The sequence below is a fragment of the Eumetopias jubatus genome, unplaced genomic scaffold (genome assembly GCF_037043125.1).
Source record: "Eumetopias jubatus isolate StellerSeaLion01/CBP00866 unplaced genomic scaffold, mEumJub1_p1.0 scaffold_4, whole genome shotgun sequence".
Taxonomy (NCBI): domain Eukaryota; kingdom Metazoa; phylum Chordata; class Mammalia; order Carnivora; family Otariidae; genus Eumetopias; species Eumetopias jubatus.
This window is the reverse complement of record NW_028274810.1, coordinates 94,802,854-94,826,199: the sequence shown is the minus strand read 5'-3', so window position 1 is coordinate 94,826,199 and position 23,346 is coordinate 94,802,854. Positions and strand designations below refer to the sequence as shown.

At 50.1% G+C, this 23,346-nt stretch overlaps 1 protein-coding gene and 1 long non-coding RNA gene across 5 annotated transcripts in view; both read left to right on the top strand.

Moving 5' to 3' along the window:
* Positions 1-1,302: 1,302 nt before the first annotated feature.
* Positions 1,303-17,962, top strand: LOC114213124 (uncharacterized). The gene is made up of 3 exons (XR_003610144.1): positions 1,303-1,370; positions 2,338-2,532; positions 17,869-17,962. It is a non-coding gene; the product is annotated as an uncharacterized LOC114213124 (long non-coding RNA).
* Positions 17,963-20,412: 2,450 nt separating this feature from the next.
* Positions 20,413-23,346, top strand: part of PADI4 (peptidyl arginine deiminase 4) — a 37,181-nt gene continuing 34,247 nt past the window's right edge. For 3 of the 4 annotated variants that reach the window (XM_028108138.2, XM_028108139.2, XM_028108137.2), the window contains exon 1: positions 20,413-20,538. In XM_028108138.2, coding sequence (XP_027963939.1) covers positions 20,447-20,538 — 92 coding nt within the window. In that variant the 5' untranslated portion in view covers positions 20,413-20,446. The remainder of the gene's footprint in view (positions 20,539-23,346) is intronic. The other variant, XM_088022589.1, reaches the window with a different exon arrangement.

The following is a 23,346-nucleotide window of genomic DNA, read 5'->3' as shown; positions in this document are numbered from 1 at the left end:
CAGGAAACTGACCTCCATGCAGAGAGGAAGCAAAAGAAGCTCTCATTTGGGCCACCTACCATGGCGCTCGCCTGTCCACACAGGGAAGGATAGAGCCGGCGTATTTGTTGCTCACTGCTGCTGTCCCGAATTACCAGAAGTGTAGTGGCTTAAAACAACACGAGTTTATCTTACAGTCTGGAGATCTGAAGTCTGAAATGGGTCTCACTAGGCTAACGTCAAGGTGTCAGAAGAGCTGTGTTTCTTCTGAAGGCTTTAGGGGAGAATCTGCCCTCTTGCCTTTCCAGCTTCTAGAAACCACCCGCATTTCTTGGCCAGTAACCTCCTCTTCCTCCGTCTCCAGAGCCGGCAATGGGACATCCCCAACTACTTCTCTGACTCCTCTGCCTGCCTCTTCCACTTATAAGGACCCTTGTGATTACATCGGGCCCACCTGGATAAGCCAGGCTAACCGGCCATCTCTGGGTCAGCTGATTGATAAACTCAATTCCACCTGCAACCTTGATTCCCCTTGTCCACGTGAGATAACATAGTCGCAGGTTCTGGGGGCGGAGGGAGCATTATTCTGCCTACTGTGGCCAGCCAGGCTCCCCGACTGGGCTTCCTGGTCTCCACGAGCTGGAGCACACATGTCCCCTCTGAAACCCAGCTCGGCTCTTTGATGAGTATCACGGGGTCAGCAGGAGAAAGATGCCATTGGTGGACCCTCTCTCCAGGACTAGTAGTTGGTCCTGGACCCCTGGTAACATGAGGCTGAGACCTGGGATCCCATGAGTACAGGCTGGTGGCTCTTAAGAACATTGGGGGTTTCTTCATCAAACCTGAGGCCTGGGGCTGCATTGGGTGCTCCCTTCCAGGGCCTGGCTCTCAGCCCTGGAGACCCCTAGGAGGACCAGGATGAGGGCTAGGTTCTCATGGGGGAAGCCCCGCTCCCCCACAATACACTATGGTTTCTCTGACACAGAGGTCAGCCTTGACCCTGGGAAGGTTAGGATGGGTGTCCTAAGGGAGGCTGGAGGTGGCTGCTAGGTTGGGCCAGCTATTTATACGCCAGCGAAAGCTTTTCCAGCACCCTCGTGTATTCTTCATCCATTCAAAATCTATTCAGTGAGCATCTGCTGTTTGCCGGGGAAAATCTCTAACCTCAGTTTATATCTAGGGAGGTAGCAAGTAAAGAGACAGGATCACTAGAAACTGTGAGGAGTGCCATGAAGCAGGGCACGAGGAGCAGGGACTAGGGGTGGGGCCTGCTTTAGCCGGTGACAGACTCCGCCCAGCAGCAGGGATATTTGGGCTGAGACTGAAGAATCTCACGGCTGGGCCAGCGAGGGGACAGGCTTCCAGGCGAGGGCGCAGGAGGAAGCCCAGAGGTAGGGGAGCAGCTGTGGCAATAATGGGACGAAAAGAAGACCGGGACGGGCTAGGGGTGTGGAGTGGGGTGAACGAGGAGGAGGCCGCTTTTCCCAGAGCCCTACCGTGCCCACCTCGGAGCACACTGCCCCTTCCCCTTCCCCTCTCCCCTTCTGTAGGGTTTGACTTGGGGGCGGGCAGGACGGGGTAGAGTGTCCTCACACCCCAGCCCCGGGGCAGAGCAGCACGGCACAGTGGAAAGGCCACGTGCCTTAGAGACTGGCAATCCGATGCCGAACTGGTACTTCTCAGCTCTGAACCTCTCTGGGTCTGTTTTCTCCTCTGTGAAATGGGCATAATAATTGTGCCCACCTCATAGAGTTTACACGTGGTTTTCATGAGAGGTGCCTGGCACGTACTAAGTGCTCAGTGAACGTTGCCTGTTGTTGTATAACCTCCCCAGGCTCTCCTCAGGCCCCTGCTGTGTGGAGAGCCCCTCATTCCTGCAATCTGCTGGGGGCGAAGTCTCCACACTGGGAGGGTCTGTCTGGATGTTGGGATGTTGCACAGAGCTGCGCGGTGATTCTGATGAGCAGCTAGGGTAGAGCATCAGTGACCCAGGCCGTGCCGCCTTCCTAAGCCTCTCTGCCCCTCCCCTCGCACCTGGCACTCTTGTCCACCGCCTAGAATCAGCAAGTTTGGGGGGCCTGGGATCCCACGCCACTCAGGTGGCGGTGGCACCTCCAAAAGCCAGACGGTTGCTGCTATGTTCAAGTTTTCTTATAGGGCCAGTGGTTCTTAGAGCACACACAAGATTTCCTGGGAGAGTCATTAAAAATACAGATGTCTGGGCACCCCCACCCATCCGGCCAGGCCTCCTGAGCCAAATCCCTGGGCCTATAGCGATCTGGATGTTGTAAGACTTCCCAGATGGTTCTGATGGTTCTCATGGTTCTGGGTTAAAATTCCATTTCCTGTTCATCACAGCAAAACATCTGGACACAGCGTGAACATTTATCAAGGGGGTGTCTTTGAATTCTGGTATGGTCCACACCTTGGACCATTATACTGTCATTTAACAAGAATGAATGGGAATGATCCCAACTGACTCGGAGGGATTTCTCCAAGGCACTGAGTGGGAGCTGGCTCTGTGTGTTCTAGAACCCGGCCCAAGGCCTCCAGGTGGGTATGGAGTGAGCGAGCCACCATGGAGGGTGCTGGGGTAGAAGGGAGGACCCCATCTCTGCCACAGGGATGACCTTGGCTGTGGCTCTGAGGCGGCGGGGGGAACCCTCTCAGCTGGGTGTGATGTGATTTGGTCTACATTCTTTGAGAATGCTCTAGATGGGGAAGGGATTTGGGGGTAAGAAACACGGTGAGGGAGGGCGCCTGGGTGGCTCAGTTGTTAAGCGTCTGCCTTCGGCTCGGGTCATGATCCTGGGGTCCTGGGATCAAGCCCTGCACCGGGCTCCCTGCTCCGCGGGAGGCCTGCTTCTCCCTCTCCCACTCCCCCTGCTTGTGTTCCCTCTCTCGCTGTGTCTCTCTCTCTGTCAAATAAATAAATAAATTCTTAAAAAAAAAAAGAAAAGAAAAGAAACACGGAGGGGAGAAAAGACACAGGTCGGAAGGCTGCTCGCTGTCAGTCAACCGACTCTGCTTGGTTCACCGTTCGTGTGGAAACCAGAAGCAACGAGACTGCTGATGGGCAAGGCCGGGGGACTGGAGAGAGGCAGGTCACGAGTGACTGCAGATTTCCAGGCTTGTCTACTTAACGATCTACTACTACTCAGTAGACCATGGTACAACGGAGTCTTTATAATGTTTCTGTAGGATTTAAAGCATTGGTTATGAAATGAAAGCCCGTGTAGTCAGCACAGAACTTTTCTCTAAAAAGAGAGCAGTCCAAACCCCTCTGCAGTCCTGTGGGGTGATCGGTCCACCCCTCTCCCACACCCAGGGCTTCTCATTGACCTGAACCTTGGGTTTATCATCACTTCCCCCTCTTTGTAATCATACCGCATATGGCGGCACCTCAGGACTATGATTCTGTGACCTGCTCTTTTTGTCCAGCGCCATGTTGGCGAAATTTGCTCAGGCTGCACATCCCCAGCATCCGTTCCTTTCCACGGCTGTGTAGGATCCTGTTTTGTGGATGGAACTGCTGTTTTTCTGTCAGTGGGTGTTGGGCACTTTCCATGCTTGGCTGTCACAAACAATGGTGCTATCACCATTCCTGCAGATGTCTCATGAGTCCCTCTAGAACATATTTCTAGAAGGTTTGTAGCCTCATTAACTGGGGGAATGGTGATGCTGTAGAGAAGAAAGGGGAAGGACCACTCTGGGGGGAAGTATTTGTTCGGGGAGGCCAGCAGCTCTAACAAATGGGCTCTAACATGTGTAAGGGCTCAGGCACAGCACCTGTTTATTTCTTCTCATGCCAACAGTCTAAGGTGTGCGGGTGTGTGTGTGTGTGTGTGTGTGTGTGTGTTGGAGTAGACTGGGGAGTTCTGCTCCACACAGGCACTCAGGGACCCAGGCTGATGGAGGCTCTGCCGTCTGGCACCTGTGGTTTCCAAGGTCACCCTGGACATTGGTCTGAGCGAGCAGAAAAGAGAAGAGAGAGGCAGGAGAAATGACATCAGGGACCCACATCACCGTGGGAACACAGCATCTGCCTGTGGGTGCAAGGGACTCTGGGAACACGGTCCTTGCTGGGGCAGCTGCCTGTCAAGTTGTGGCCACATAACGGATGAGGGAAAGGGAATTCCTTGCTGCCCGCTAGCTCCTCAGAGCCAGGGGAGAAAGAGAGTAATACGGGAGAAAAATCTCTCAGCAAAGAGACCTCCCAGTTCCCAGCAGTGAGCTTGCAGGCCCTTCCTCCCGTCCCCCTGGGGGCCAGCCGAGCCGCGGCTCCGGATCTCGCCTGCGGATGGTGGGCACAGTAAGTGGCTTCCCAGACAAGATTAGTGAGTCTAGGGTTCCTTCAGTGCAAGCAGACAGAAGCCCCACGCCGAGGACCTGGTGACATGAAGGTGTGTGGGGCAGTGCGTCTTTCTGTCCTTCCTGCTTCCCTCTTTGGTGCAGTAACTGGTGTGCCCACCCGGAAGCGGGCTGGGCTTTCCTTGTCAACCTCTCCCGGCCTGTCGCTCAGCCCCCTGGGAACTCTGTGGATGGACACTTTCCTTGAACCTGTTAGGTGTTTATTGAGCACGTACTATGTACCCAGGGCATAAGCAGCAATGGTTGTGGCATAGTTAAGAGCAGGGGCTGGGGAGCCAGGCTGCCAAGGTGGGCTTCCTGGCATGTCTACTGCCAGGTCTGTGACCTTGGGCAGGTGACGTAACCTCTCTGAACCTGACTTTCCTCATGGGTAGGATGGGGGTAGTCCTAGTACCTACCTCAGCTGGTGTCCTGAGCGGTGTAAGAGATTGTCTAAAGTGCTCGGCCAAGTGCCTAGCCCTCAGTAAATGGCAGCTCTGTGATGGGGAGCCATAACTTGGAATAACTTAAAAGAGAGATGTAGTTTGGCTCTAAAGCCTTGATTTTTCTGCGCTGCCACCTAAGGAGTCTCTTACCTACCTTTTCCTAATAATAAGCACTTTTTTTTAAAGGTTAAAGTTGGACACTTAAGATGTCTGGCTACAGCAAAGCTTTGATGAACACCGCAGATCCGAGCACCCTCTGCCCCCTGGGAGGTAGGTGGGCTGGGGTGTCTCCCGTTTACCCACCACGATATGTCAGTAGCTGCCACCTGATGACCTGAGGCTGAATAAACAGGGGGCAAGTTTTCATGAGGACTAGGGTGGAGGGGGGCTGGCTCCCTGTTCTTCCAAGTGCACCACCCCCACCTGGGCACCAGACCAGGGCCTCCTGCTTCTCAGCATTTTCTTGTTATGTTGGTGGGAAGGATTCGAGATGGTTTCTGATGGCATATCAGGGGGCAGGAGTCACCCTTGGAGCTCCTAGAAAGGAATGCAGACTCGAAAAATCCAGGGTGAGCGGTGTTAGTGTGAGTGCTCAACAGATGTGTGTGTGTGTGTGTGTGTGTGTGTGTGTGAGAGAGTGAGATGTCGGGCATGCTCGGTGTGTGTGTGTGTGTGTCTGTGTGTGTGTGTGTGTGTGTGTGTGATGTCGGGCATGCTCAGTGTGTGTGTGTGTGTGTGTGTGTGTGTGTGAGTGAGATGTCGGGCATGCTCGGTGTGTGTGTGTGTGTGTGTGTGTGTGTGTGTGTGTGCATTTTAATGAGCCCTCTGGGTAACCCCAGTGCCGCTGGACTTCGAGAACCACTGGTCTACAGGAAACCCACAGCAACAATTACACTTAATGAGGGGATATTGAAACTACTCTCGCAGGATCAGAGGGTCAGGGCAAGATAAGAGCACTATTGTCATCACTTCTATTCAGGCTTGAACCGAAATTTCATGCAGTAGAGTAAAGCAAGAGAAAGAAATGCAAGTTTTTTGTTTGTTTGTTTTTTTAAATTTTATTATGTTAGTCACCATACAATACATCATTAGTTTCTGATGTGGTGGTCCACGATCCATTGTTTTTGTATAACACCCAGTGCTCCATGCAGTACGTGCCCTCCTTAATACCCGTCACCGGGCTAACCCATCCCCCCACCCCCCTCCCCTCTAGAACCCTGTTTGTTTCTCAGAGTCCATAGTCTGTCATGGTTCATCTTTCCCTCCAATTCCCGCCCCCCCCATTTTTCCCTTCCTTCTCCTAATGTCCTCCAGGCTATTCCTTATGTTCCACAAATAAGTGAAACCATATGATAATTGACTTTCTCTGCTTGACTTATTTCACTTAGCATCATCTCCTCCAGTCCCATCCATGTTGATGTAAAAGTTGGGTATTCATCCTTTCTGATGGCTGAGTAATATTCCATTGTAGATATGGACCACATCTTCTTTATCCATTCGTCTGTTGAAGGGCATCTCGGCTCTTTCCACAATTTGGCTATTGCGGACATTGCTGCTATGAACATTGGGCTGCATATGGCCCTTCTTTTCACTACATCTGTGTCTTTGGGGTAAATACCCAGTAGTGCAATTGCTGGGTCATAAGGTAGCTCTATTTTTAACTTTTTGAGGAATCTCCACACTGTTTTCCAAAGTGGCTGTACCAACTTGCATTCCCATCAACAGTGTAAGAGGGTTGCCCTTTCTCCACAACCTCTCCAACATTTGTTGTTTCTTTCCCTGTCCATTTTTGCCATTCTAACTGGTGTAAGGTGGTATCTCAATGTGGTTTTGATTTGAATTTCCCTGATGGCAATCCCATTTTTTCATGTGTCTGTTAGCCATTTGTATGTCTTCTTCAGAGAAGTGTCTTTTCATATCTTCTGCCCACGTTTTGACTTGATTATTTGTTTTTTGGCTGTTGAGTTTAAGAAGTTCTTTATAGATCTTGGATACCAGCCCTTTATGTGTAGTGTCATTTGCAAATACTTTCTCCCATTCTGTGGGTTGTCTCTTTATTTTGTTGACTGTTTCCTTGGCTGTGCAGAAGCTTTTTATCTTGATGAAGTCCCAAAAGTTCATTTTTGCTTTTGGAGATGTATCTTGAAAGAAGTTGCCATGAAATGCAAGTTTTAAGGACTGGAAAGGAATGATTATATACATAGAAAAATCCAATCTACAGGCTATAAGAACTGATAAGAGGGCTCAGCAAGGCTCTTGCTATAAAACCAATGCACAGAGATATATTGTATTTCTATATGCCAAAGGTAAATAGAAAATTTTAAAGTTAAATATCCCAGTTATAATAGCATTAAAAAAGTAAAAACTAAAATAAAAGCCAAAAAAAACCCAAATCTAACCAAAGGTGTGCAATAACCTCTATGGGGTATGCTACACGACCAAACTATAAACATTGGAGAAGGTCTGAATGAATGCAGAGAGATGCCATGCTCATGGATGGAAAGCTCCATATTGAAAAGATGGTACTCTGGGGCGTCTGGGTGGCTCAGTCGGTTAGGCATCTGCCTTCGGCTCAGGTTGTGATCCCGGGGTTCTGGGATCAAGTCCTGGATCAGTCTCCCTGCTCAGCAGGGAGCCTGCTTCTCCATCCCTCTGCTGCTCCCCCTGCTTGTGCGCTCTCGCTCTCTCTCAAATTAATAAATAAAATCTTAAAAAAAAAGTTGTTACTCCTCCCCGAGATCTATAAATTAATGCAAACCCAATCAGAACCATTGCAGGTTGTGTGTGTGTGTGTGTATGTGTGTGTGTGTAGAACTTAAAGGCTGATTCTAAAATTTATGTAGAAGTGCAAAGAGCCAAGTGAGTCATTAAGCTAAGTGAGTCATTAAGATGACAAGATGAGAGAATGTGCTCTCCCAGGTATTAAGACTCATTATAAAGCTATAGTCATGAAGGCAATATAGAATTCATGCAGAGAAGGACAAATAGTCCAGCTACCCAAATCAGAGGGTCAGACATTTTATTATCACACGGTAGGAGTTGCTTATAAATCCCATGTACTGGTCTGTCACCATTTACATGTATTTCAGATCTATTTTCTCCCAGTTTGTGGTTTATTTTTTTATTCACTTACTCTGTCTTTCATAAGTAGAAGTTCTTCATTTTAATATAATTATATATTAATATAATATATTCTTCATTTTAATATAATCATTCCTTTCTTGTACCATTTTGCTCTTTGTGGACCACTAGCTAGAATATATAAAGAAGTTCTACCATTCAATAAAAATAAGAAACAGAGAAACAATCCCACGGAAAAAAAAGGATAAAATGATGAATAGGCCCTTCACAAAATAGAAAACACATGTTTCCAATAAAGAGCTGGAAAGATATTCAGCCTCATTCGGGGGGGGGGGACTCAGAAGCAAACCACGATGATAGGCTATTACAGGCTCACCAGATAGGCCAAAATAAATCAATACGTAAGGGCAACTGTTAGCAAGGATGCAGAACAACTGGAACACCCACAGATTGCTGATGGGAATGAAATTGGCACAACCACTTGGAAAAACAGTTGGTTCCTACCCAGCGAATTAAAAATGCCGCACCCTCTGCCAGAAACTCAACTCCAAGGAATATGCCTGCAGAAACTCTTGCACTGTGCCTGAGAGACATGACTATTCATGGTAGCAGGAGTCAGATTATCCCCAGACTGCAAACAATGCCCGTCACCGGTGGGATGGATAACCACACCGTCGGACATTCGTACAATGGAATATTGGAAAGCAACGAAGAAGAGCCAATTTAGGGCTTACACGGCCACGTGGATGCATTTCACAAACATGGCCTTGAGTGAAGGAAGCCCAGTCACAAAGGAATGATGCGTGATTTCGTTGACCCCAGGTCCAACCAGACAGAACTAACCAACACAGTAAAAACTATAAAGAAAAGCAAAGGAATGATGACTGAAAATTTTGTCTAATTGTTAGTTCAGGGCTGCGAGGGGGATGTAGTGAGGGAGGGGTCCCCAAATAGCTTCAAAGATACCGAAGACTTTCTATTTCTTAACCTAAGTAGTGTTTCCACGGCGTTCACTTTATTATGCCTTAAAATGATTGTGTGTGTATGCACTCCTCCGTATTGTGATATGTTACACAATTTGAAGTAATGCCGGCAGATAGAAAGGCAAGCACAGAACGCAGGCACGAGTGTGTCTAATTCATCAGCGCAGCTCCCACTGGCCGGAAGAAGACCAGATCCTCGCCTCCCGCAGGCAGATAGCAGAAGATTTGCCACCCCTTGAAGAGGGCCCCCGGGGTGGCTGCCAGGAAGCCAACTGCTCTGAAGTCCTGAAGGTCAGAGAAGTGGAGGGCGCCTGCTCCCTGGTGACCGGACCACAATGCCATCACTGAGCCACCTCTCTCCAGAAGAGTCCCTGAGTATATGTGGGAGGAGGGCAGCTGTGTCAGGAAAGCCTTGACTATCTCCTGGTGGGGGCAGGTGGGTGGGCATGGGGGAAAGAGGAAGGATGAGTCACAGGTGGTAGAGGTCTTAAATCAGGGTCCCCAGGGGGGCCCCAGGGGTCCACGAACCCATCAGACTATATGCAACAGGTTCTATGTGCATTTTTCGGGAAGGATGTGTCCCCAGCTGTCTCCCTGTGGCAGATGCTGTCAGTGCCCCCCCCCTGCCATGCCCTCCCTCTTCAATTCATGGAGACCTGGCCTCCAAGTACCAGCACTAGCACCAGCATGCCTGAGGCCTTCTCTGCCCACCAGAGCCTGCTGACCAGAGGCCAGGGTATTGATGCCCCAGGAGCAGCCCTCAACCAGTAAGTGATGGGAACAGGTGTATAAATGCCCCAGCTCCCCTGCTGCTGGGGTGGGCTAGCTTTGGGGCATAGGCCCCACACTTTCCAGCGCTCCCCAGTGGCTTAAGCTCTACCACCCGCAAGTGGTAACCATGGTAACCAGCTCACTAACACTTTCATTGGCTCTCCTTCCTTGTCTCACTTTCCCATTCAATCCTAGTGTATCCTGCACCTTCCAGGTAAACGACTTGCACTCAAATCCTTGTCCCAGAATATACATATTCTGAGAAAGAGAGAGAGAGAGATCTCTTCTTGGCTCACGTTCCTTGAAGGCAAGGACCCTTCTACCTTCTGTGTCCCTGATACCTGGCATAGCGCCTGGAGCAGAGGGGTATTCAGCAGATGTCTGTTGAATAAATGGAAATCAGAAGACTGGAGAGGCTGAGAGCTTTTATTCCCCCCACAATTGGCCAGTAAAGCCTTGTTAGGTTAAGGCTTTGCAACCACCTTGATCTGGATTCAAATCCTGACTTCTCTTACTACCAGTTGTGTGATCTTGCTCTAGTCATTCAAGTTCTTTGAGCCTCAATTTCCTTGCCTGCAAATTCCCTTCCTTGTGGGGTTGCCCCGAGGATCACGTGAGGTGGTGCATGTCAGTGGCTTAGCCTGGAGTTTGCCCAGAGCTCGGTCCCCTTTCATCTATGTTGGTGGCTGCAGAGAGCAGGACCGTAACATTCTTTGCATTAAGGTGCTTAAGGAAGCTCTATGTTGGGATAGCATACTGGAAATCAGAACATCCCAGAAAAATCCAGGCCTGGATTCCTTAAGACCTGGGAAGAGGACCTGGGACACAGTGAGTGCTCAATAAACTGAACAGAGAGATGGTGCACAAATAGTATGTTGCAGCCTCCTGAGGCTCTGAGCAGCGAGAAACAGGCCGAGAGCCCTAAAACATGAGGACAAGGACATGTGACAACCCCATGTCTCACCATCCTCCATTATGGCTCCTGGGCCCTGGACTTGATCGGACTGAGAGGCATGCCCCAGGGCCCTTGAGTGGCAGCTGAAGACGCCTGGGCCACCCTCCTTAGGGAGGAGGGACACCTCAGAGGTCCGGAGCACCGGAAAGAAGAGCACCAGAAGAGCCGGCCACCAGAAGAGCCGGCCACCAAGCAGTCGGGCCCCGCCAAGACCTCTGCAACAGAGCCATCCAGCCCCACCTTTTGGCTTCCTGGTTGGGTGTGAATACACAAATTCCGGAGAAGATATCACCCAAGCCTGGGAAGAATGTGGGGCGTCGGTGCTAATTTTTACCGGTGCTAGGTTCAAGTGTATATGGCAATGTTGTTTTAATGTAGCTCCAGGTTCAACCTCCAAGGCCCTGCTGGAGAGATGCAATCATGGTCTAACCAGAAGAAAGCAAAGAAATGAATCCGTGAGGACACAAGTTGCCTGCGGAGCTCAGGCTCCCAGCTCATTCTTTCCCTAACGTCTCTCCTGATCAGAATTGCTCAACAACATCAGCAACTAGATGGCAAACATCTGGTACTTTAATCAGCCTCATTAGGAACTAAATAAACACAAAATACCACCGTCAGGATAGCAGAAACAAAATCCCCTGAAAAGATTGTTGGGAAGGTGAGCGAAGTGAGCAATAAATTGCTTATACAGATACGATTTGATCACACAGTCCTTTGGAAAGCAGTTTCAAGTATTAGGAATTCTACCTCTAGGAAAATAAACAAGGAAGTAATCCTACCCAGAGACAAACGCTTATTCAGGATTCATACTAGCAAAAAATGAGACTCTTGCTTGGTCAAAATGTGAAAGCATTTGGGGATGGGTAGGAAAGTTGTGGTACCTCCATTTGATGCCATGTAGGAAACCTAAAAGGATTTTATGGTCATGTGACAAATACCTCTTGTATTATGTGAAAAAAAATTCTGGCTACAAAAGGAAGTGATCTGTGAAATGGCAAAATCAGTAAATGGGGGTAATCATTGCCCATGGAAAAGGATTAAATCAGGCACAATTTGCTTTGCATACATCTTTTACAATTTAAATATATGAACGAAAGAAGAAAAAAATCAGATATATACGTAAAGGACAGAAAGTTGTCTGAGACCTATAAAGTGAAAAAAGGGTGCTTGACTGTGTTGTGTTTTTCCTGGTAATTCTGATCTCGAGATGCATGGGCAGAAGTGTTTGGACTTCTATTCTCGGAGGCTGGCATTGTGATGATCTTGCTCTCCCCTGCTCAGTGGACGTCCTCACCCAGCATTGATTATTGGTGAAGCAATTCTAAATACAGTTCTTCTGAAACTACCAATAATTAGGGTACCTAACACTATTGCATACAATGTTTGAGCACTGCAGTAATTCCATGAAATAGACATGATTTTGCAAAAGTCTCACAACCTCAGGAGTTAGGTCCTACTGTTACCCCCACTTGGCAGATAAGGTGCCAAGATGCCCAGTGTTCTGCTCGACAAAAAACAATGTAGGGGCGCCTGGTTGGCTCAGTCGGTTAAGCGTCTGCCTTCGGCTCAGGTCATGATCCCAGGGTCCTGGGATCGAGCCCCGCATCGGGAAGCCTGCTTCTCCCTCTCCCACTCCCCCTGCTTGTGTTCCCTCTCTCTCTCTCTCTCTCTCTCTCTCTCTGTCAAATAAATAAATAAAATCTTAAAAAAAAACCCACAATGTAATCCACCACGTAATAGGCTAAAGAAGAAAAATCATACCCTCGTATCAATGGAAGCCAAAAGGGAATTTGAAAAAATCCAGTAGGCATTCATGATTAAACCTCTCTGCAAATTAGAGATAGAGAAGCACTTCCTCAACCTGATAAAGAGCATCTACAAAAAAAATCTACAGTTAACAACATACTTAATAGTGAAAGACTGAATGATTTCCTCACAAGATTGAGACCAAGACAAGGATGACCATTCTCACCACTGTTATCCAACCTAGCCCTGGAAGTTCTAGCCAGTGTGATAAAGCAAGGAAAGAAATAAAAGATGTACAAATCAGGAAGGCGGGAATGAAACTGCCTCTAATTGCAGATGCCATAATTATCTACATAGAAAATTCCAAGGAATCTACCCAAAAGACCTCTTAGAACTAATAAATGAGTTCAGCAAGGTCACAGAATACAGGACCAATATATAAAAATCACTTATATTTTAATATGAACACGTGGATACTGAAATTAAAAATACAAGACCAGGGGCACCTGGGTGGCTCAGCTGGTTAAGCATCCAACTCTCGGTTTAAGCTCAGGTCATGATCTCAGGGTTGTGAGATCGAGCCCCACATTGGGCTCTGTACTCAGTGGGGAGTCTGCTTAAGATTCTCTCTCTCAATGGAACAAATAATCCTAAAATTTGCATGGAACCAGAAGAGACCCCGAATAGCCAGAGGAATATTGAAAAAGAAAAGCAAAGCCGGCGGCATCACAATTCCGGACTTCCAGCTCTATTACAAAGCTGTCATCATCAAGACAGTATGGTACTGGCACAAAAACAGACACATAGATCAATGGAACAGAATCGAGAGCCCAGAAATGGACCCTCAACTCTACGGTCAACTCATCTTTGACAAAGCAGGAAAGAATGGCCAATGGCAAAAAGACAGTCTCTTCAACAAATGGTGTTGGGAAAATTGGACAGCCACATGCAGAAGAATGAAACTGGACCATTTCCTTACACCACACACAAAAATAGACTCCAAATGGTTGAAAGACCTAAACGTGAGAGAGGAGTCCATCCAAATCCTAAAGGAGAACACAGGTAGCAACCTCTTCGACCTCAGCCGCAGCAACTTCTTCCTAGAAACATCACCAAAGGCAAGGGAAGCAAGGGCAAAAATGAACTCTTGGGATTTCATCAAGATAAAAAGCTTTTGCACAGCAAAAGAAACAGTCCACAAAACCAAAAGACAACCGACAGATGGGAGAAAATATTTGCAAATGACATATCGGATAAAGGGCTAGTATCCAAAATCTATAAAGAACTTATTAAACTCAACACCCAAAGAACAGATAATCCAATCAAGAAATGGGCAGAAGACATGAACAGACATTTTTCCAAAGAAGACATCCAAATGGCCAACAGACACATGAAAAAGTGCTCAACATCGCTCGGCATTAGGGAAATCCAAATCAAAACCTCAATGAGATACCACCTCACACCAGTCAGAATGGCTAAAATTAACAAGTCAGGAAACGACAGATGTTGGCGGGGATGCGGAGAAAGGGGAACCCTCCTACACTGTTGGTGGGAATGCAGGCTGGTGCAGCCACTCTGGAAAACAGTATGGGGGTTCCTCAAACAGTTGAAAATAGAGCTACCATACGATCCAGCAATTGCACTACTGGGTATTTACCACAAAGATACAAATGTAGGGACCCGAAGGGGTACGTGCACCCCAATGTTTATAGCAGCAATGTCCACAATAGCCAAACTGTGGAAAGAGCCAAGATGTCCATTGACAGATGAATGGATAAAGAAGATGTGGTATATATACACAATGGAATATTATGCAGCCATCAAAAGGAATGAGATCTTGCCATTTGCAAGGACGTGGATGGAACTGGAGGGTGTTATGCTGAGTGAAATAAGTCAATCAGAGAAAGACATGTATCATATGACCTCACTGATATGAGGAATTCTTAATCTTAGGAAACAAACTGAGGGTTGCTGGAGTGGTGGGGGGTGGGAGGGAGGGGGTGGCTGGGTGATAGACATTGGGGAGGGTATGTGCTATGGTGAGCGCTGTGAATTGTGCAAGACTGTTGAAACACAGATCTGTACCTCTGAAACAAATAATGCAATATATGTTAAGAAAAAAGAAGAAGAAGAAGATAGCAGGAGGGGAAGAATGAGGGGGAGTAAGTCGGAGGGGGAGACGAACCATGAGAGACGATGGACTCTGAAAAACAAACTGAGGGTTCTAGAGGGAGGGGGGTGGGGGGATGGGTTAGCCTGGTGATGGGTATTAAAGAGGGCACATTCTGTGTGGAGCACTGGGTGTTATGCACAAACAATGAATCATGGAACACTACATCAAAAACTAATGATGTAATATATGGTGATTAACATAACAATAAAAAAATTAAAAAAAAAGATTCTCTCTCTCCCTCTGCCCCTCCCCGCTACATGTGTGCACTCTCTCTAAAATAAATAAATAAAACTTAAAAATAAATAAAAATACAAGACCATCTACAGTTCCTCCACTAAAATGAAACAGGCAGAAATCTAACAAAACATGTACAAGACTTGGAATATTTGCTGGAAGCTCTAAATATGTCGGGGGCGCTGTGTTCATGGATTGGAAAATGCAGCACAGTGAGGTGTCAGTCCTCTGCAAACTGCTATCCAGGTTTTAATGCAGTGACCGACAGAATCCCAGTGAGATTTTCTGCAGATACAGGCAAGATTATTCTAAAATTATGTGGAAAAACAAAATGTCATAGCTAAAATGCTTTTGGAAAAGAATTAAGTGAGAGCAATTAGTCCACCCAGTTTCAAGATACAACTACAGTAATCAAGTCTGCGCTTGGTTGCGGATAGACACATGGATCAATAGAATAGAAGAGAGAACCTAGAACCAGCCCACACAAGTATGGCTAATTGATTTTTTAAAAAATTTTTATTTATTTATTTGACAGAGAAAGAAAGAGGGAGAGAGAGAGCACAAGCAGGGGGAACAACAGGCGGGGGGGGGGGAGCAAGCTCCCCACAGAGCAGGGAGCAATGTGGGACTCAATCCCAGGACCATGACCCGAGCTAAAGGCAGACACTTAACTGACTGAGCCACCCAGGTGCCCCATGGCCAACTGATTTTTTGACGAAGTTGCAAAGGCAATTCAATAGAGGAAGGAAAGTCTTTTCAATAAATGGTTGATGGAGCAAAGGATGTATCTTAAACAGTTTTTGATTCAAAAATATATAGTATTTCTTGTGCACCTTCTCTGCACCGGACACTACTTCAAGTACTAGGGGCATAGCCATGAATACGAAGAAAAGTCCCTGTTTTGGGGGTGCTGACATTGTCATGGTCCCCAAGAGAAATTCTGGGTGCTGGAGAAGGAATGTGGGCACCTGGGATGAAAGACAGGGTAGAAGCCAGCTCCAGAAAAGGAATGCAGATGCCCTGACCTTCAGCTGGCTGGGTCCCCTTCCTTTCCTCAAAGATGGCATTGTGGAAATTAGGAGGCTATCCATGTGGACAGAGCTGCATCCCACCTCTCGTCTCTGCCCCCTGGCATACTGCTTACCCATCGATGACTAGTAGGTGTCCTCCCTTCATCAGGCTGCTGTGGGGTCCGCCTGAATGGGTACAGTAAAAATGGTGCAGGGTGGGGCCTGGCACCTGTCAGTCATGATGTTACCCTGTGTGCCCATGAATCTTTCCAGAGCCTACAAGGGTTCTGTGAAGAAAAGCAGAGAGAAGCTGGGCCAGACAGAGATCAGGGAGCAGAGAGAGGGTGCAAGGACCCCCCCCACCCCCACCACTACCTGCATGGTGTACTCAGAAAAACACCTTAGTGGGAGTAAAGATTTGCCAGTTTCTCCCAATCTGGATGATCTAGATATACTCCCAATTTTCTGCTTGAAGTTATGGAGAAGTTGGGGGTTCTTTGTGCTGGAAGGGGTTTCAGAACCCATCAGCCAAGTGACCTGAACAGGAGGCAGCTGGGTGGCAGGCAGAGTGGGACAAGGGACAAAGTTAGACCCAAGTGTCACCACTTCTGGTCTGCGTAACCTTGGGCAAGTTACATAAGCCTTCCAAGACTCGATTTCCTCATCTGGAAAGTGGGGAAAGCGTAAGTCAGACATTAAAGTCGATGCAAGGATCAGTGTCAGTGGCCCGGCGTGGGCGAGGACTGCACCAGAGAGCAGAGCACATTAGGACAAGCTGGGTTTGAAACCTGTTCAGGAGCCAGGTGACATTGAACATGGGGCTCCACTCCTCTTTAGAAATGAGATCATAAGTCCTGCCCACTGGATTATCTTGATCACTGGAAATAATATAGCTAAGGACCTGGTGACAAGTTTGGCACATAGCGGATGCATAATAGACTGTGGTCTCTGTTATCACTCTGGGTCCTTGTAAATCCATTTTAAATAAAGCCTAACCTAGCCTCTAAGAGAGTGCCAGACTCTTAGGAGACATTTGATAAGTATTTGTTGAGTGAAGAGCTACATAAATGGATTTGAACTCTATCTGTAAATGAACAGCGCTGAAGGAATGGCTCAGCCATCCACTCCAAACACAGTGCAACGCTACACCCAGTCTCAGGGGCTCAGGGAGAGTCCCTGATGCCAGTGCCTCTTCCCAAAATGATGTCATCACAATCTCCTGGAGGAAGGGCATATATCCAGGCCAGTCGCTGAGGCCCAGGTGCCAGAGGGCATTGGGCAACCCCAACACAGCCTTGCTTCATCCACTGAGCAGCCCCACCAGTGATTCTGGGCTTTTCTGCAGGGAGAGGGGCCCCTTCCTGCAGCGTTTCTGGCCTGGGCTTTGAACCAGCTGCCCTCATGTACCAGACAGTTTGCTTCCCAAACTTCCCAAGGTCAATGCCTTCCATGAGGTAACAACCAGGCTGGGTTCTGAGGGATCCTTGCAGGAAGCTGTCTCAGGGGCCCTGCCCTGGGGTCCAGTGCTGGGCTGGGTGCCAGAGAACAACACTCCGGTGTTTAGTGAGCATCTACTAGGAGTCAGGAGCTGTTCTGGGCACCGGAGGTGCAACTGAAACCTAGAGAAGCCCTGTTTTCATGGCTGATTGGGGGACAGACATTTAAACACACACACATAATGATAAGCTGGAACAAATTTCAGGAAAAAAACAAAATGCCCTGTAAGGGAATAAAGAGGAGCAAAGATCAACCCATGAAGTTCCTGCAAAATAGCCACAGACATGGACACAATTTGTTGTTTTTTTTAAATATTTTATTTATTTATTTGAGAGAGAGAGAGCAGGGGGACGGGCAGAGGGAGAGGGAGGAAGAATCCCAAGCAGACCCTGTGCTGAGCATGGAGCCCGACACGGGGCTCGATCCCACGACCCTGAGATCATGACCTGAGCTGAAACCAAGAGTCGGACACCTAACCGACTAATTCACCCAGGTGCCCAGACTGAAGCCCTAACCCCCCAACGCGGTTTTTGGAGAGGGGGTCACAGTAGGTAATCCATTGTGAGGGTGGGTTTCCCTAAAGAGACACCAGAGAATTAGCTCTGTCCATCTCTCTCTCTCCTCTCTCCCCCCGCCATGCCAGGGCACAGCAAGAAGACAGCCGTCTGCAAGCCAGGAGGAGGGTCCCCCCTAGAACGCCACCATGCTGGCACCATGATCTAGGACTCCCAGCCTCCAGAACTGTGAGAAAATACATTTCTGTTGTTTAAGCCCCCAGCCTAGGCTGTTTTGTGATGCAGCCGAGCTCTGACAGGGAGCAGCGGGGCAGTGATGCACCTGGAGATGTTGGGGCGGGCGGTGCCCGTGCTCCCCGTGGGTCTGTCTGCCCTTGGCCCCCCTGCCAACTGCAGAGTCTTTCGTCCCTGCCCTGCCACGCCAGAGCCCGTGAGTCCGCAAAAAGGCTTTGCTTCCGAAGGATGGCTGCTTTCCCTGTGTGTGGGCATGCGGGCGTGGGTGTTTGACGAGGCGCCACCCTGTGAAATAGCAAACAGCAGTAATGCACCTCTCTTGCGTCCCTTCCTGCAGGTGGCTCCTCTCGGTCTCGGGTGGAGGGTCCTGGGGCTTCTCCTTTGTCCGTCCACGCTCATTCCCCAGGGAAGCTCTAGGTGTTGACATCCCAGATTTATCATTCCCAGCCTGATCCTCTCAAACTCCAGAATCATGTGTCCAACCAACAGCCTGCAGGGCATCCCCACACAGACCCGAATAGACAGCTCACACTTGGCATGACCAGGACCAAACTCCTGATAGCCACACCGTCTGCAGCCATCCCCTGCCCCCCAGTCCTCCTTCTCAGTTGGTGCCAGTTCCGTCCCTCCAGGGGCTCAGGCCTCCCTGGACCTTGGAGAACTCCTTGATTCCTCGCTTTTGCGATGCCCCCCATCCGGCCCACCTGCAAATCCTATTGGCTGTACTGTCAGGGTATGTCCAGAACCTAACTGCTTCTCCCCTCCTCCATGGCCAGCACTGTGCCCTGTGCCCTATCATCTACCACCTGCCGGAGGGCAGCAACCTCCTCACTGGTCTCCCCGTGGTTGATTCTCCCGCAGCAACCAGACAGATCAGATTGTGGGCCTCCTCTACTCAAAATGTCCCCATGTCTCCCCATGTCACTTGGGGGAGATGCCAAAGTCCTCACAACTCCTGCAAGGCCTTTTGTGATCCATGCCCCCACCTCCTGGTACTGCCCTCCCTCCCCCCCTCCTCCTCCACTGCCTTCCAGCCCCCTCGAGGCATGTCCCTGCCTCAGGGCCTTTGCACCTTCTCCCCCCCAATATCCACATTGTCACCTCCCTCTAGTCTGCTCACATGTCCCCTCCTCGGACCACCCTATTTGAAATGGCAATCCAACCCTTTCCATGCCCCGTTGTTTCACTTTTCCACAATGCTAACACACTATGTAATTCACTTATTATATTTATTGCCTATTGGCTCTCTCCTTCTAGTAACAAAAGCTCCATGAAGGCAGGATATTTGTCTTTGTTCTCTTTGCATCCTCAGCGCCCGGAAAAGGGCCTAGCGAACAGTAGGCAATCAAGAAATATTTGTGGATTTAATAAAACTGCTTTAGGCTTGTTCTCTCTGTGGCTTATTCATAGCCAATGTAAACCCCCAAATGCTGAAGAAAAATGGGGGAAAAGGGAAAGATAGAAAATCACCCCAGGAGACCTTACGCTTGGGGTAGAGCCCGGCCCCTGTGGCTGACTTGCTGTGTGACAGTGGGCATGCCACAGCCCTCTCTGTGCCTCAGTCTCCTCTGCCCAGGATGACCGGATCTGGTGGTGAGGGCTTTCTCAAGTCTGGCAGTGGACAGCCCCCTCTCCAGCTTCCATCCGAAGCTCAAACTAGTCCTAATCCTGTGACCAGCTGGAGGAAGTGGGTTTGTTAAGACCTGCCGTGTGGATGTGCTGGAGCGTCAGGTGGCCACATCATCTGCTGGCACAGAAGATGGGCTTTGAGCCTCAAGAAGGTGGTTTGGGGCCCGGATGCCAACTCTACCCGTTGTGGAGCCTTGGGAGTATTACTTGGCTTTTCTGTGCCTCAGTTTCTTCTGTAACATGGGAATCATAGCGACTGTGACCTCAGACGGCTGCCACGAGGACCAGGTGGGGAAATAACGATAGTGTTTACCCCACAAGCCTGCCTCACTGGGTCAGTCCATGTGAGGGGCAGAGGGAGCTCCCCGGTGCACAGAAGAGACCCAAGAAGGTGAGCTGTCACATGGGTGCCTCAGCCTGGGGAGACCCGTCCCAAGCCAGCTTCGTCCTCGAGTGTGTAGTCCAGGGGTCTCCCGAGCTCCCTGCATTTCTCACCTCTTCCCCTCTGATATCCATGTTGGATGGACCCAGGTGTTCACGGCCCCAGGCATGCAGGGGGCTGTGACATGAGGACCCAGACCTGTGCCCCCATGTTTCCTGGGCCCCTGGCCCTTCCCAGGAGACTGACAGAGCCAGTCTGCCGTGACTCTGGCATTGACACTCATGCGGGTCGGAGGGGCAGCTCCTGGGCTGGAAGAGTGGAGAGAGTACACGCCCTGGGAGCTGAGTGGGGAGGGGCTAAGTGGCCTGTAAACCACAGGTGCTGACTCATGGTTCTGCTGGGCCCTATAAAGGAACTGGCCAAGGGGCTTCCTGCAACTGGAGGGACGGGCTGGTGGGACTATGGCCCAGGGTGCAGTGATCCATGTGACCCCGGAGCAGTCCACCTATGCCGTGTGTGTGCTGGGCACCGAGACTCAGCTGGATGTCTACGGGTGAGCAGGGACATTCTGGGGGTGGGGGACAGGCCCCCTGACGCTGGAGGAGCAGGTTCTGCAGACACAGGACGTGTGGTTGGCTCAGGCTTCGGGCTGCAGCCTCTGTAGCCGTTGTCCGGGGAGATGCTGGAGGGGTTAGACCTGAGTGGTCCTGGGATGAGCCTGGACTCAAGGCGAGGGTTCCCCAGGGCCTCACCACAGATGAATTATCACAGGGCACAGGACCCTCCCCTTTCAGCACTGAGACAATGGAGCTCAGAGAGGGTGTGTTACTTGCCGAGGTCACACAGCAGGTGTGCCCTGGAAGGAAGGCTAGGCCCTGGACTTCATGACCCACACCTGGTTCCTGGTGCAGTTTGTTACTTCCCCACCTCTCAGCCAAGCCTCCCTCCCTGGGTGCGTAATAACCCACGTGTGATGGGATAGGTTCTGGCGTGAGAGAGGGTGAGGCGGGAAACCTGTCCCTGCTGTTGGCCATCTGGGTCTGCAGTTGGCCTTGGCCAGCTGAGCCTCAGGTCCCTCGTCTGTGAAATGGGGTAATACCCACTCCATAGGGTGGTTAGAGGGATTAAATGTGAAAGACCATGGAAGTGTGTAAGTACTTAGCACAGAGCTGGACATATCGCTGGTGGTTATTCATCCATCCATCCATCCACCCAAGAAATACCAACTGAACGCCTACTATGTGCCAAGCCTGCGCCAGGCTCTGGTTACACAAAATGGTCTAGCGACGCTCAGCAAGTGCACATGGTTAGTGTCACTGTTATCAGTAATAGTAATGGCCCCCGGCTTCCTCCCTCCCAGGCTGGACATCTGTGGTCCTAGTATGGTGCCCACGCGAGTGTCTGGGACATTTCCTTCAAAGTGTCACTGGCTGTCGGACCCTGGGCCATGGTAGAGTAGCAGTAAAGGTCTGGGGTGGGGGGCTGTCTGGAGCTGTGGAAGGGAGGCAGGAGACGGAGAGGTTGAGGGATGAAGGGAAAAGACAGGACGATGTCATCTGAGGCCACCTGACTCTTCTGAGAGTGAGCTCCTCCTTCAGTGAGACTTTCCACGCCCCGTCCACTTCCCACGACAATGGCTGACGTTTCCACCCCACTGCCTACACGTAACTCATTCATCAGCCTTATGAGGCAGGCAGGGCTCTTATTTCCATTTTACAGAAGGGGAAGCTGAGGCTCTGCGAGGTCCAGTAAGCCCCCGAAGCCACACGGCTCGTAGGTGAGGGAGCCAGGATTCAAACGCAGGCAGCCTGGCTCTGGGGCCCCGCCCCCGTGCTTCCTACCTGCTCTTAACAACAGCCCCCCGGCCCGCACGGTTAACCCACCTCCTGTGCAGCCACCAACCTGACTGTGGCCTGAATTCTCTTGCGGAAACACGGATGGGGTTGGCACCACCTCCTCCCCAGCACTGCTCCCCTGACCCCCTCCCAGCACGCACGTGTTCCACACCCCTGTTCCAGCCATGCCCTCTGCCACTGGGCTCAGAGCCCCCAGGGGTAGAAAGGGCCGTAGAGGCAGGAGCAGACCCGGGGGGGTGGGCACCACGTCCGGAGCTGCCCTTACAAATGCTGCTTGTGATTTTCATCCTGCATTTGGAAAGTTCTTTTCCTGTAATGGGAAGCACGTTGATTATATTCAGACAGAATCCCACCGACTTGAGATGACTATTGAAACCTGTCGAGGGCTTTCTGTGATGCTTGTGGCTGGAGTCAGGGAAGTACCATGACCCCGGCTACTATGTGCCAGGTCCTTCTGTGATTTCTAATGAACATCATGCCCATTTTAGAGATGAGTAAACTGAGGTTTCAGGGTCATGCAAATTGAAGGTGACAAAGCCAGGAAATTCAAACCCAGGACGTCTGACCCCAAACTCACTTGCTTCCCTAGCACCCATGGCCTCTTGAGTGCTGTGGCGCTGGCCTCGCTGGGCACTGCTGCCCGGTTGGTGGAGCTCACACAGCTTCCAGAGGGCTTGGAAGGCCTGGAATGTGCGTGGGGGTCTGGACGTTGCCAACCACGGAAGATGGCGGGTGTTGGGATGCTGCAGTCAGGTGGTTTGTTCTCTTCCTCCCAGTGTCTCCTTCTCAGCAGATGGCCACTCAGTGTGACAGCCGGGAACATGGGCAAGTCTCTGAGCCTCAGTTTACCCATCTGTAAAATGGGAACATTAGCATGCACGCTGCTGGGGTGTGGTGAGGCTTCAACCACACAAGGCCAGGCGAGTGTCCGCAGAGCAGTCCCCCTTCCCGTAAGGACTGTGTGAGCCACTGAATGCAAGAGTTGCAGATGCTAGGTTCTATCCAGCCTGGGACCGTTGGGAAGGAAATGCTGGATTCAGGAGTTGGAGGGATGCGGTCACTTGTCCGGGGCTCAAGCTCTCAGTGCTTCCTCTGCAGAAATTACAGGAAGATCAGCTCCGGATTGTCTTATAACGGCATGCATGGTTGCTCCCCCCATTCACGGTGAAAACCCCCTTCTGTTTATGAAAGTCCCTTGTTTAGGGACCTGAGAAGGTCTGGAAAACAGCCAAAGGAAAGAACATACATTCCAGGTCCAATCCCAGTGGCGCCACTTCCCAGCTGGGCCTCCCTGCTCTGAGCCTCAGTTTCCCCCTCTGGCAGAGAGGGTGGTTATCAAGCCCTGGCAGGTGGCAGACCCGCCGGTCTGCACCCTTCTCCCCGCCCCTGGTGAGGAAGCCATGTGGGGCCGAGTGAGCCGAGTGAACAGGCCAAAGGCCAGGCACTGCAGCTGCCCCTACCTTGGCCCCCGGTCTCACTCTTCTCATTGCTCTTTGGGCTCCTTG